The sequence below is a fragment of the Dama dama genome, chromosome 15 (assembly GCF_033118175.1).
Source record: "Dama dama isolate Ldn47 chromosome 15, ASM3311817v1, whole genome shotgun sequence".
Taxonomy (NCBI): domain Eukaryota; kingdom Metazoa; phylum Chordata; class Mammalia; order Artiodactyla; family Cervidae; genus Dama; species Dama dama.
Genome location: NC_083695.1, coordinates 7,907,145 through 7,922,295, shown reverse-complemented (window position 1 = coordinate 7,922,295; position 15,151 = coordinate 7,907,145). Strand labels below are relative to the sequence as shown.

Genomic DNA, 15,151 nt, shown 5'->3' with positions numbered 1-15,151 from the left:
TGCAAAGAACTGACTCTTTTGAAAAGACCCTGATGCTGGGAAAGACTGGAGTTGGGAGGAGAAGGGGACCACAGAGGATGAGATGGTTGGATGGCATCACCGACTCAATGGACATGAGTTTGAGTAAACTCCAGGTTTTGGTGATGGACAGGGAAGCCTGGCGTGCTGCAGTCCATGGGGTCTCAAAGAGTTGGATATGACTGAGTGACTGACCTGAATGCCTCTATTTTTTCAGGAAGATGTGTGAGTGTCTTGCATGATACGAGTGTGTGACTTTTGAGGCTTCACTCTTGGACACAGGAGATGTGCCTGGAGCAGACGAGGCTGTTAGGGGTGAGCATGTGTGTGCATGTGGGTGAGGGGAAAAAACAAAATATTGTTTATTCAGAAACAACACAGCTTTTGAAAGGTTTATCAGATATAGTTCATCTATATGCCCTATAATCATCATATAATCATCAAAAAGCAATAACTGATCCTTTCATTAAAGCAGCCCCTATTATGGGCTAGAACCTCTTTAGTCCATTTTTCTTTTCTTCAGTCTAATCTTAAATTGTTAAAGATGATCTAACTGTGTGTTAATTGGCAAACTTTAGAGCTTATCTTGACTGTTTTTATTTGTTTAGCCATATCAATTGTTAAGTTCTTATTAAACTTTTATTAGTTATAAGGTCTTTCCTAACTTGAAAACAGATGAGAACTAATATGTAGCTGGTATCTACTAATTCTGTGTCAGCTGCTGGAGGCAGAGTGGAAAGAACACAGTCTGTAGCATTTGGCAGCTCCCAGATTCTGCCATTTGTTAATTTTGAGATGTAGGTCAAGTCACTTAAATTTCCTCCTCTGTATTTAACCCTGTTCTTCACAGAGCTGACCATACCCTTTGATATCTGTTCACGGGACCGATGTCCCCAGTGCACTGTGAATTCCTAGGAGATGACATTCTTAAAGTTATCCTGGCTCCAGTTTCCCTGGTCTGAAGTTTTCACTGGCACTGCTTCCCTGGTGGCTTAGAGGGTAAAGTGTCCGCCTGCAAGGCGGGAGACCCGGGTTCAATCCCTGAGTTGGGAAGATCCCCTGGAGAAGGAAATGGCAACCCACTCCAGTCCTCTTGCCTGGAAAATCCCATGGACGGAGGAGCCTGGGAGGCTGCAGTCCATGGGGTCGCAAACAGTCGGACACGACTGAGCGACTTCACTTTCCTCTCCATCTCATGTACATCTCATTTCCTACAGATGTGTTTTCCCTTCACACAGCACTCATCCTGATGTTGAACCTGACCCTGTTGTTGTTTCCTCAAATCTTTTAAACACAGCATTGGTATGTATAGCACATTACAGTGAAGATGTAGATTAGAGGAACACTTAACGCGCTTAGGCATCCTGTCTGTGAAATTTGTCAATGGTTACTCTTCTCTGTGAATGCTTATCTCTTTCTTGTGGTTTTCTCTCTTTCCTCCTCACTTCCTGGCTGATTCTTCCCTCTTTTCTCCAACCCATAAATGTCTCTTTCTTTCTTTCTTTTTTAATTGGAGTATAATTGCTTTGCAGTGTTTTTGTGTTAGTTTTGCTGAACGATGATGCCAGTAAGCCATGTTTACGTGTGACAGTCCCGCCCCACCCCTCTAGGTCACCGACGAGCGTCGAGCTGACCTCCCTGTTCCGTGCAGCAGCCTCGCCATAGCAATCGGTTTTACAAACAGCAGTGCATGTGTATGTCAGGGCCACTCTCCCGAGTCCTTCCACCCCTCGCTTCTCCCACCATGTCCGCCTCTTTTATTGTCTTCTTACCATTCATGCCCTCAAGTGATCTCATTTCCCACTGTCATTTTGGTTTCCATTACCAGACCACCAAGTATTTGGTAAACTTTTTTCCAAAGGAAAAGAAATTCTTATCATCATCTGCCCTTACAGAGTTAGTGAAGTTTAACCACCAGCGCCTCCAAAGTCCATCTGATGTGAAAACACTTTGTTCCATGTGAATCAAGAGAAGGTATCATTAGCATTGCTCCTGTAGGAGGTGGTATCTGCCCTCCTCTTTCAGTTCCCCACCCGGTGATCACCAGAACCCGTTCACGTTCACAGCTGCCAGAGCAGACGTGTGCAGCGGCACAGGGGAGAGGTTCCGGATCTTCCGTGCTGAGAAGACGTACGCTGTGAAGGCTGGAAGGTGGTATTTTGAATTCGAGGCGGTCACTGCTGGAGACATGCGAGTTGGCTGGAGCAGGCCAGGCTGTCAACCTGATCAGGAGCTTGGCTCAGATGAACGTGCCTTTGCTTTTGATGGCTTCAAGGTGAGTGCGCTTTGCTGGGCGCCAGACCCTGGAGTTTGTGGGTTCCTGTAGGCTGCTGTGCGCGCCACACTGCCTTACTGCATTTCCACTGGTTTTCCTTGTGATGGTCCAGCTCTCCAGGGGCTCCTGCCAATGCAGGAGATGTGGGTTCAATCCCTGGGTCGGGAAGATCCCCTGGAGGAGGAAATGGGGACCCACGCCTGTATTCTTGGCTGGGAAATCCCATGGACAGAGGAGCCTGGCAGACTTCAGTAGTTCAGGTCACAAAGTGTCAAACACAACAGTACACACACACAAAATATTAATATTGTGCTTTCCTGAACCCGAACTCAGAAAATAGTTTCTAGGACAACTTCTGTTTTTGTAGTCTCAAAACATTTTGAGACATTTTGAGACCCCTCACCCTGTGAAAATTCAAGACTATTCAAAATTTAAGAAGTAAAATATTCTCTATGATATAAAAAAGATGAATCATCCTCATCTATCAAAGGCATTAAAACTCTATATGCTAATGCAAAATATATCCATTTGACATAGCAATTCCATAGAAGGAATTTATCCTCAAGCAATAATTAATGATAGATATAAACATTTAATAGCCATAGTAATGCTGTTTGTTGTTTCTAATCACCAAAAGTTTCCATTTTCAATGTTATGAGTAATTTTATTTTTTTCAGTTTGATGAAAGCTGGTCAGTTTCTTCTTTTTTGGTACATTGCTTATTTGTACATTATATAAATATTGAATGCTTACTTTTTCTGTATAAAATATTTTAAAATTAAAAATATGTATATATGGACATAACCACAATAGAATAGTAATTGTCAGTTTTGGTTGATATACTGATATTTTATTCTTTTATCTTATTTTAATTTGCTAATTTTCTTCAGTAAATTTGTTTTCCTTTGGAGGGAGCTTTTTTCCTAATTAAAGAAAAGAAAATTAAAATAAATCAGCAACTGTGAAGATATTTGACATTTGGGTAGCCAGGTGTGTGTCTAGGAAAGCATTTTTGGACTAGAAATCAGTATTGTGTCTTCTAGGGCAACCAACCCACTTTGTTCTGAAATGTTACATTTTTTGAGTCCTATTTTCTATTTCAGATAGAAAAATTTCACACCGTTTGGTACCTAATTTAGTTAAATAAATTTTTTTAAAAGTACAGTAGCTTGATTATATTCTTTAGAAGAATCATTGTTTAGCATTGGTGAGTATGTTCTGTTATATATCGGTTTACAATGAAGATGATACATTAGGGGAAAATTAAAAGATTTATCTGGTAAAATACTATAATTTTGTATCTGTAAATCATTAGAATGTACTTACAGATTCAAAAGTCACATTTATCAAGACTGTGTTTCAAATGTATTTATGAGATTTCACCTGTGTTATATATAAAGCAGTGCTGACATATATATACAATTTTTGGCTTATTATTTCAGTAAATATATTAATATTTTTAAGTTTGATTCAAACCTTTTCTCATTTTAGTATATACTAAAATGCTTCTAGTTTTCTATTTTGCTAAAATGTGAGTGCCACTGGTTCCAATAAATGGAATTTTATTTTGAAAGAGAAGAAAATTACAATGTCATTTTCAATGATCAGTTCCCAGCTTATTCTCTGTTCATAATTCTCTGTATTTGGGGGGGTGGAGAAAAACAACTCATATCCTGGGAAGTGTTCATTGTAGTGAGAAAAATTAATTTCTAAAGACACAGTTTTTCTTTGAACAGAAAGGATACAGGGTTGGATTTTTTAAAATAATAGACTCTTAAATCATGAAGTAGCATTTGGGCTTTTCTCAACGTTCAACAACATGTGATGTTCCTGTCAAGGATTCAGAATCCCTGGGTACCTCCACATCACTTAGTGAGTTGCTGTAGACGGACGGGCTGGCTGCGTTTCTTCCTCCCGCTGCGTTAGTACAAGGGCTGCTCTGAACTGTCCCCGCAGCGGTGGGCGGGCGCCGTTCTGGCTTTCTCTGTGACAGTGCCTCTTCTGTCCCCAGGCCCAGCGGTGGCACCAGGGCAACGAGCACTATGGGCGCTCTTGGCAAGCTGGCGATGTTGTGGGGTGTATGGTTGACATGACAGAACACACCATGATGTTCACACTGAACGGCGAAATCCTCCTTGATGATTCAGGTTCAGAACTGGCTTTCAAGGACTTTGATGTTGGTGATGGTAAGTGTGCTGCATCTCGTGCTGTTTTCAGGCTGGGATACAGGGAAGTTCTTTGTTCTGATGCCTCTTTACCAACCATCTCAGTTTGAGGGTGAGTGAGCAAATGAGTTGCAGCTGTAAACCACAGTGGTGCCCATAAGGCTTACTGGATCCAATAGGCTTGAAATGACTTAAGCAGAAACTCTCTCTGTACTTCAGACCTAGGATCCTGCTAAGGCATAAAGGGCTTTTATGAATGCGAGTAAGAAAATAAAATGGCAGGCAAAGGATAGTTTTCCACACATATTAAATGTTCATTTAGAACTTCCCTGTTCAATCAGCTGCTTATAGCTTCTTTTCTTTCATTCATTTCAAAAAATATATCGAAAGCCTCCTGCATATCAGGCCCTCTGCAGGATTCTGAGATGACAAGAATGAAATGTTGTCCTACCGTTATGCAGACTATAGTTTAGCAGGGCAAGTTTGCACCTGCACAATTTCTATTCCATGGATAAGTTCTATAATAAAGAAATGCAGAAAGTTCCATGGAAGCACAATGCAGGGTAAAAATACCTCTGCCTGTGGGTCTATGAGATGACCTTGAAAAGGGTTGTAAGAGAAAGACAAAGCTGTTTGTAAAAGAAATGAGAGGGTAGGTGTTTTTCAGGACAGTACTTCCAATGGGGTGGCCACTGTCATAACATGAGGTTCTTTGAATTTATGTGAATTTAAATGAAATAAAGTTAAAAATTGAGTTCTTAATGGTACTTGCTACATTTCAAATGCTCAACAGGAGCCTATGGTTAGTGGTGGCTAATTGAACAGGAGAGATACAGAACATTTACATCATCAACAAAAATTCTATTGAATAGTGTTAATCTAGAGCATATAAGCAAAATAACCTAACACTAACAATTTTTTTTTTCCCCAAAATGACTGAATATATCCTATTGGGCTTCTCAGGTGACATTAGTGCAGGAGATGCAGGAGATGTTAGAGATACAGATTTGATCCCTGGGTCTGGAAGATCCCCTGGAGGAGGGCATGGCAACCTACTCCAGTATTCTTGCCTGGAGAATCCCACGGACAGAGAAGCCTGGCGGGCTACAGTCCATGTATTCAAAAAGAGTTGGATGTAACTGAGTAGTTGTTACTCGAATATATTAATATATGTATATATAGTCTTGGATTTTAAGATGTACCTCAATCAGTACTTTTAACAGTCTATAAGTTTCTCACCAACCATAAAAAAACCTTAGCCAGTTCATTATTTGCATTAAGTTCTATAGTTATTCATTAACTGAGCTTTTGAGCAGGTGTGCTCAGTCATGTCAGACTCTTTGTGACCCCAAGGATTGCAGCCCACCAGGCTCCTCTGTCCATGGGATTTCCCAGGTAAGAATAATGGAACTTATTGCCATTTCCTCCTCCAGGGAATGTTCTCGGCCCAGGAATTGAACAGTTATGTCCATATTTTTCAAGCAGGTATGACCCAGGGATTTGAGCAGGTGTGACCATAGTTTTCAAACATAGATTTGTGAAAATAGTAGGAATTTTGCCTTTTTATAACTTGTTTTGAATACCTGTATCTCTGGGTAGTGGATGAAACTGATGTTGAAAGTTTGGCCTATGTACCGCTGCCAAATTGAACCTCAGAGGCAGAGTTTGGGGTGAAGTAGACAATAGCATTATTGCTTTGCAGGCAAAGGGGGGCACAGTGGGTTCCTGCCATCAGGAGGATTTGGGGAGGAGTTTAATAGTGATTGGTTCAAGGATGGGCTTACTTAGATCAGGGTGTGTGTGCCTAGGGCCTGCATTTCTTCAATCTGATCTCAGGTAATCTGATGAGTATCTCTGGTTCCTTTAATCTGGAATGGAAAATGCTGGCATCCTCCATTTGCTGGGGGTTTTGGTTCTGTGAAGAGTTTAAAGATATTTTTGTGTGTATCTTTTGAGGTAGAACCTGGACTCTGTCCCAAGGCTCAACTCTTGTTTCTTGGCTGTTCCTCTCTTGTCTCTGTATCCCCTCCCTTTCCTGTTTAGCAACTGTTCGAATCTGCCCTTTGGAACTTGGGGTAGTTCAAGGAGGCCACAGTCTATCTCCTACAAACAAGAAACAGGGGACAAGGAAAGGATTCTGGCTCAGGAGCCCCACAGGGTGCTCCCATTCTTCCCTTTAACCTTCCATCACCTATCTCCCCTCCTCTAGTTTTGCTTTTGGGATATGAGTGTCAGCATTTCACAGGGAAGGTGGGAGAGGATGTTTTTTCTGTGTAATGTCCATACTGTCCAGTACTATGGATATAACCTGAGGTTTTGTTTCTGTAATTGTTATTTTAAAATGCTTGCATATTATGCTTTTATCATTTTGAAGTTAAATTTTTGAAATGACTTTGTAAGTTTTTCATGTTTAATTTGTACCACGTAGATTCATAGAATGATGTTAGAATTATGAAGAGCTTTCTGATGAATTATCTTAAAATTCTGTGGTCCATTCATTGGATTATTATTGGATGTGTTAGAAAGTATCCTTTTGGTCTCCAAAGCAGGTGATAAGTTTTATTTAGACATGACTGTTAACTATTAACTTTGTAAGGGCTAATCATAATTTTAAACTTTCTGCCATTAAAAGGACTACAGAGCTTATCCATGCCTGTAACTTTCAAATGCTTTTTATGGAAGTGGAATTTTCCCTTTCCCTTCCAATTTACTTTATATAGCTGCTTCTTTTTTTAAACTTGTTATTGGAGTATAGTTAATTTACAGTGTTGCGTTAGCTCCTGGTGTGCAGCAAAGTGAATCATAGACCCACCCTTTTTTAAAATTCTTTTCCCATATGAGCCTTTACAGAGTGCACTCACCTCAATCCATAGCTTCTTAAAAAACTACAATGGAACTGCTGTGGGTAAAAGTATAACATGAGGCCCTGAGTTGAGCTCTCTAACTTATCCATCACCATTGAGAGTGAGCCCTCGGGATGTCTTACAGCTCAAAGGAGTATATTCAAAAATCCTTTAATTTAGGTCATCTGGAATGTGCTGTGGTTGCTAACATATTAAAAAGGTTCAGAAGTGCTCTTTTTCAGATTGTTCTTATACCTAGCTTGTCTTTTTGTATCTGTGTCATGCTTGACTTGGTGTTTTTAAAGATCCCATCATTTCTTTTTGTTTCTGCAGAAATAGCTTAGTCATATGTAAAGCAATCAAAAGGACTATGTAATAAAATGGACAGAAAGTTTTCTCTATATAAAACATATACATATATGTACACACACACATGCATACACACACTCTTCAGATCCCTATCTGATCAGCTCAATAGACAACACGGCTAAACATATTTTGATGTCTCTGCCTTTTGTATAGTTTACATAACTGAAATGATGTCTTGACCAGTATAAACTATTTCTAGATAACATCAAAAGGAAAATTACAAAAATCTTTGAAAGACTAATGGGATTATCCAATTAAATCCAGGTGGAGATATAGCCATCCGTTTAGTTCCAGGTGAGGCTATGGTTATTTAATAAAGATGCAAATGACAAAAACCACTACAATATTGTAAAGTAATTATCCTCCAACTAATAAAGATAAATGAAAAAAAAAAACTTAAAAAAATAAAATAAAATCTAAAACACACACACACACACACACAAAATAAAGATGCAATTGAGGCTTTTCTAAAAGGCTACAGATCTCTTTCCCAAAAAGGGATTGCACTGTCCCTCAGTGACCACAGACTTGACCTTAAAGCTTATATGTGATTTGAACAAAGAACAAATTGCTGAGATATACTGGCCTCTGGTAGAAGAACAAGATCTCTTAGTCTTTTAACTCCCCTCAAAGGACCAGGACTTACATGGTCAAGATCAAGAGTGTTACAGAGCTGTAGTCCTGGAGTGGAGTTTTCAGACTTTAAAAGCTATTTCATCTATGTGGCAAATCCTCTTTTAGGATTCTTCCTTCTATTTGGATTTAAAAAAAAAAAATCACTTCAGAGCATCTGTAGATAAAATGAAGAGATTAGTTGAGTCTTCATTTTTCAAAGAGTCCTCTGGCTATAATGTCAGCTAAGGAATAGTGCTGACAAGTGCAGTTGCTGTCCCTGGTAAGGTTTTCTGTGAGTTCTTCCTTGTCTCTTCTCCCCACTAGACTGACAAACATTCAGGATCAACACTGGGGAGAGACCAGGAAAAGAGGTAGCAATATCCTTTATTGAAGACAGAACTCTAAGAGCATCTCTTAGAGTCCTGCTCCCTGGTAGACATGTCTTGTATAACCTTCTCTTCTTGAGTGTGGGCAGAATCTGAATATGATGAGGTATAGCTTTGTGATTAGGTTAGTAATCAGTTGACTTTAAGCTAATCAAGGAGAGATGGACCATATGAGCCTGACCTAATCAGAGATTGGGTGCTTCTTGAAGTTGGAGAGATTCAAAGTCTGAGATAAAATCTTCTAGACTTGAAGGAACAAACTGCTGTGATATGAGAGGGCCTCATGGTGCAAATCTGAGAACAGCCCATGGTTGCTAACTCATAAGAAAAAGGAGATCTTGATCATACAACTAAAAAGAATTGAATTAATTTAACAACCAAGGAGTTTGGAAGAGGACTCTGAGCTTCATATGAGAACACAGTCCAGTCAGTATCTTGATTACATTCTTATGACACTGACCAGAGAACCCCAATTATGCCATACCTAGACTTGCTGACCTATAGAACTGTGCTATGCTTAATCACTCAGTCGTGTCCAGCTATGTGTGACCCCATGGACTGTAGCCCGCCAGGCTCCTCGGTCCATAGGGACTCTCCAGGCAAGAATACTGGAGTGGGTTGCCCTGCCCTCCTCTAGGGGATCTTGCCAACCAGAGATCGTGCCAGGTCTTCTGCATTGCAGGCAGATTCTTTACCATCTGAGCCACCAGGGAAGACCTATAGAACTAGGAAATAGTAAATGGACATTATTTTAAACTGCTGTTGGTGGTAATTTGTTTCACAGCAATGGAAAACAAATTAATTGACCAATACATTTTTAGTTCCAGCTGAACCTCCTATCAAAAGGCATGCTTGGTGCCTGTCTATTCAGAATAGAACAGGAATTTATGCTTGCTCACTGCTCCACCTCAAGCATGTCTCTTCATCAGGAATCTTTAGATATATTCCCCCTATCTATATGCAGTTAACTAATCAGGAGTTATTTTTATCACAAATCGTCTTTCTCATAACATAGAAGATATTCTAACTTTTACCCACAGAGGCCTGGTAGCCAGTCAAACTATGATGCCTGCTCTATAGCAGGAACCTGAAAGGAGTTCTCCTGACTCATCCAGAGTCTGTTTCATCTTACCAAAGCCAGAGTTTGTTCCATATCAAATTTGGGACTAAAGTTTTTTTTTTGTTTGTTTGTTTTTTAAGTGATAATTTTTATATGGAACATTTCTTAATACACTTCCTCCAGAGACCAGTGGAAGTAATTCTTACCATAATGGACAAGAACAGGGCTAGTAGAGAATAAATATATTTTTATATACCTTAAAAACATTGTTCTCTTGATGCTTTACTAGCCAATATATTTATGTCTGAGCTGACGTTCTCTATAGCAATAAGAAGTAGTTATGAAGATGGAAAAATAGCCCAAGTCAAGTATGGCAGAAATATAAAGACAGGTAGATGTAAGAAAAAATTTAAATATAGAGTATTTATAAACTCTTTTAGTACTTTAGTATATTCTTGTGCTAAAAAGTGTCTTTTTCCTGAACTGATTTTCAAACTTTTAATATGACAAGGAAAAGAAATTGGAAATATTAAGAGCTGGAATAAGAGGAACAACAATCTGTATTTGCAGATAATGTAATCATTTGCAGGGAAAACCCTAAAGCAGGGGTCCCCAACCCCCAGGCCGTGACTGGTGTCTGTCCACCACCTGGTAGGAACCAGGCCACACAGCAGGAAGTGAGTGACGGGGTGAGCAAGCAAAGCTTCATCTGTCGTTCCCCATGGTTCTCATTACTGCCTGAACCACTCTCTCTGTAAATTGTCATCCACAAAACTGGTCCCTGGTGGCAAAAAGGTTGGGGACCTCTGCCCTAAAGAAGCTACAGATATTACTAGGAATAATTGGAAGATTTAGCAAGGTATCATTTCTATACTAACAGAAAACCTGCAAAACTAAATAGAAGACTCCATTTACAGTAATATTAGGAGTTTTCAGTAGTCACTAGTTATCACTCTAAAGAAAGTATACAATACTTTTATAGAGAAAATAATTTTTAAACTTTATTGAGAGATAAAATTTATTGTGAGATTGACCATATATGGTCAGCTGATCTTTGACAAGGATGCCAAAAACACAGAGTTGGAAGAGATTCACCTTTTTCATAACCGGTGTTGGGGTAATAGGATATTCATATGCAAATAATGAAATTGGACCCTTACTTAATTCTGAACCATACAGAAAATGTTTCTGACTGTGTACAACATGAGTTTGGGCTTTGCACAAAAATCAACTCAAAATGGACTAAAGACTTCACCATAAGACTTGAGACTTTAACACTAAGAGGAAAACATAAAGGAGGAGCTTTTTGATAGTGGCCTTGGCAATGATTTTTTCAACAACAAGAACAGTCAACAAAAGGAAAAAATGAAGAAGTGGAATTAAACTAAAAACTTTTTGTACAACAAAGAAAACTATCAACACAATGAGAAAGTAATCTATGGAATGGGAGAAAATATTTACAAGTCACATATATGATAAAGGATAATCCAAAATAAAGAATTCCTGCAGCTCATTAGTAAAACCCAAAACCAACAAAAACCAAATAACCCATTTTAAGTATAAGAAAAGAAACTGAATAAATAGGAAGAGGTACTCTATGTTACTAATCACCAGGGAAGTGCAAATCAAAACCACAATGAGATACCACCTCACACCTGCAAGAATATGTTAAAAAAGAACCTAAAGATAACAAATGTTGGTGAGAGTATGGGAAAAAGGGGGTCCCTGGTACACTATTCATGGGAATGAAAATTGGTGCAGCCACTGTGGAAAACAGTATAGAGGTTCCTCAAAAAATTTAAAATATATTACCATGTGATCTAGCAATCCCACTTTGGGATGTAGTCCTGAAGGAATAGAAATTAGGATCTCGAAGAGATCTCTGCACTCCCACGTTCAGTGCAGGATTACTCACAATAGCCACATTATGAAAAAAATATATAAATGCCTGTGGATAGATGAATGAGTACAGAAAATGTCTGTAGTATTTTGCTATAGCAATTTAGGAAACGAATACATGACCCCCCTCTATACTTTACATCCCTAGTACCATTCTTAATTTACACTTAATGTGCAAGAGCTTCATGTTACCAGTAGCTTGAAGAGCTAATCACATCCTTAATTTAAAGCAAGGAAGAGAATTATTTAACATCTTGCCTGATGGTGAAATAATAGTTATTTTATCTAGAGATTACCTGCACTGTACAAAGTAGGCTATGAGCACATATCTCGTGTAAGTGTCTCATCACACTGGAGCTTTTTCAAGCTTGTCAGCTCTTCTGTTAATCACCTCTGGGCCCTCAGGTTTTACACCTGTAATAATTATAATCAAATCCAGAAAGGGCGCTTTTGATTCTGTATCTAACACTTGAAAGGACAGTGAGCAAAACAATTCCTGGTGCTGAGACTGCATGGAATTCCTTTCCTCGGGAGAAAACCGAAGGAATATTTTTAATAATTAAAATAGCTGCATAGCTTTAGGCAGAAAGGACCGCTAAAGGAAAAGGGAGGAATAGCTTTCCATTATTGATTTTATTATGCTGCCTTAAAAAAAGAAAGAAAAAGAGTATAGAAAGTTAGCAGTCTATCTTACACTATTATTTTACCCTCATTTGAAGTACAAACTATTTGGTGGATATGTATCACTCATCCAGTGTAGCTATCAACATGGTATAAATTAAGGTTGGGTCTGTACTGTCCCAAACACCTACTGCCTTTCTGATTCCATCATAACATCTGTCCTTTCTGTAGCTAGTACCACCCTGTACAACCTGTTCTTGATACAGAACTGGGACCCAGGTTCGCAACAGACCTGGGAATGTAATATTTTTGGGAATCTCCCTGCTTAAAAATATGGCTTCCCTTGTAGCTCACTGCTAAAGAATCCACCTGCAGTGCAAGAGACCCTGGTTCCATTCCTGGGTCAGGAAGATCCCCTGGAGAAGGGATAGGCTACCCACTCCAGTATTCTTGGGCTTCCCTGCTGGCTCAGCTGGTAAAGAATCTGCCTGCAGTGTGGCAGACCTGGGTTCATCCCCTGGGTTGGGAAGATCCCCTGGAGAAGGGAATGGCTACCCACTCCAGTATTCTGGCCTGGAGAATTCCATGGACTATATATCCATGGGGCCACAAAGAGTGGGACACGACTGAGCAAGTTTCACTTTCACTTTCCCCTAAAAATAAGTGCTTGTTGAAAGAAGGAAGAAGTTAGGATTATGAGTCCCTGCAGTGGGTCAATCCAAACAGCTAAGGAAATAGATTGGGACACTAGATATTTTGAGTGTAGATAAAGACATTTAGTTATAAAGTGGTTGAGAAACTCTAGAGAATATGAAGATGTTGGAAACCAGCATAAACAGTCTCGTAGTTTTGTCTAGAATCAGTAAGGGAAGCTATCCTAGAAGCTTTCTGGATTTTTCCAAGAATAACTCTTAAAATGTTGTACATTCATGAATACTTTAAGAACTGAGGAGATTCTGGGACTTCCCTGGTGGTCCAGTGGTTAAAGCTGTGCTTCCAACACAGGGACCATGAGTTCAGTCCTTGGTCAGGGAAGACCCCATATGCCTTGTGGTCAAAAAATAAAATTTTTTAAATGTAAGATTTTTAATCTTTACAGTTTATTTTTAGGTTATTATTTAACATGTATTTTGAGCTTGTGTGTGTGTAATCTAAACAGCATGTCATTTGGGGAAATTCATTGTGAAATGATTGATTAATTCAGTGAAAATCAAACTTTTCAACCTAAGCTGACCAGTTAATTGACAGTTAAATTTTATATATTGATAAATAGAGGAAGTTTCTACCTTATGGAGCATTTTGAGAATGAATAAACTTGGTGGATGGTTAATAAAATAATTTGTATACATACTAACCTCTGTGCAAATTGGCAGTTTTACATATTGTGAATATAACTTGGAGGTACTAGAAGGAGTTATATGGATGTACAACACCAGGAGCTTACTATTTGTAAATTCAGTAGAGCCAAACAGCAAGATTTAGGGTTTAAATTATACAGAAAAGGTCAAGGAATCAGGATAAAGGATGTCAGACCTTGTGTATATTAAACATTCTTTTTTTCTGGATTTGAACTGATGGAGAGAATGGGATGGTTTTATTTATTTTTTTAAGTTCATTCCAATTTTTCTGTAAGATGGTACCAAAAAAAAACAAAAACAAAAAACCCTGAACGTTTTTTTGTATATAATTTTATTATTTACCTATTTTTGGCTATGTGGGTCTTTGTTCCTGTGTGGGCTTCTCTCCAGTTGCGGCAGGCAGGGGCTACGCTTTAGCTGCAGCGTGCGGGCTTCTCATTGTGGTGGCTTCTTTGGCTGCAGGGCACAGGCTTAGGGTGCCCAGGCCTCAGGAGTTAGGGCATGTGGGTTCAGTAGTTGTGGCTTCCAGGCTCTCGAGCACAGACTCAATAGTTGTAGTACGTAGACTAAGTTTTTCTTCGCCATGTGGGGTCTCCCCAGATCAGGGATCAAACCAATGTCTCCTGCATTGGCAGGTGGATTTATTACCACTGAGCCACCAGGGAAGCCCCGTGATGGCTTTGAAATGGCATTCAAGCTCAAAAATAAAAATCCTACTGAATCAAGAGCCAGGAAGAAGGTATGGAAATGTCCCTTTTGTGCCAGCATTGGTGTTACATGGGAAATTCCCTAAGACCTCACGTGGCATGATTTCTTAATTCATTTTCAAAGCCAAAATGGAATAGAAGCAACAAATATCATGTCTGAGGTCCTGGCTTCTAGATCCAGTTCTGAAAAATAATACTTGCTATATGGTTCTTGGACGTATAGCCCTCTGTTTTCATTTCCTTAAAATAAAAAACCACTAATTGGAAATGGTCTTTTCATACCTCTTTCAAAGTTCTAAAGATCTCAGAAATCTAAGGTGAATAATTTTTGATTTACATTCCCTATCAGCATTCTTTATTCAAATTTTAGCATTCCATTTAACTAACTTTAGGACCTTAGACAGAATAATTTAACATCTTAGTCGTTTCCTCACTGTGAAAACTGGGGTTAATATTTAATAATAGATGGAAAGGTGCTACATATAATCGGGCACATAGTAGACCACCAGTAAATGTTGCCCTTCCTTCTGATCAAATAATTCAGATTTACACATTAGTATAATATTATCCATTTTTATCTGCTTTTGTCCATTTAGTTTAGGTTATGAATGTGGATTTCTACCTGCATTTTAGAAATTCCAAAATCTGAAGTTGTGTGTTCTTAGGAAAAGCTGGTAGGCTTGTGATCTACTTTATATTCTTTTTATTCTGGCTCCCACCACAGATTTTACACCCCCAGCTCGCCCCCACACCCTTGTGACTGCCAGTTTCTTTGCTGGACTTGCATGCTCCCAACACACCCCTCTGCTCAGGAGTGAGGTGGCTCATCGAGGGA

At 39.1% G+C, this 15,151-nt stretch overlaps 1 protein-coding gene across 1 annotated transcript in view; it reads left to right on the top strand.

The window, feature by feature from the left end:
• Positions 1-15,151, top strand: part of RYR2 (ryanodine receptor 2) — a 798,221-nt gene that overhangs the window by 501,244 nt on the left and 281,826 nt on the right. Inside the window, exons 28-29 of the mRNA XM_061161401.1 lie at positions 2,085-2,293; positions 4,305-4,479. Of these exons, the coding sequence (XP_061017384.1) occupies positions 2,085-2,293; positions 4,305-4,479 (384 nt within the window). The remainder of the gene's footprint in view (positions 1-2,084; positions 2,294-4,304; positions 4,480-15,151) is intronic.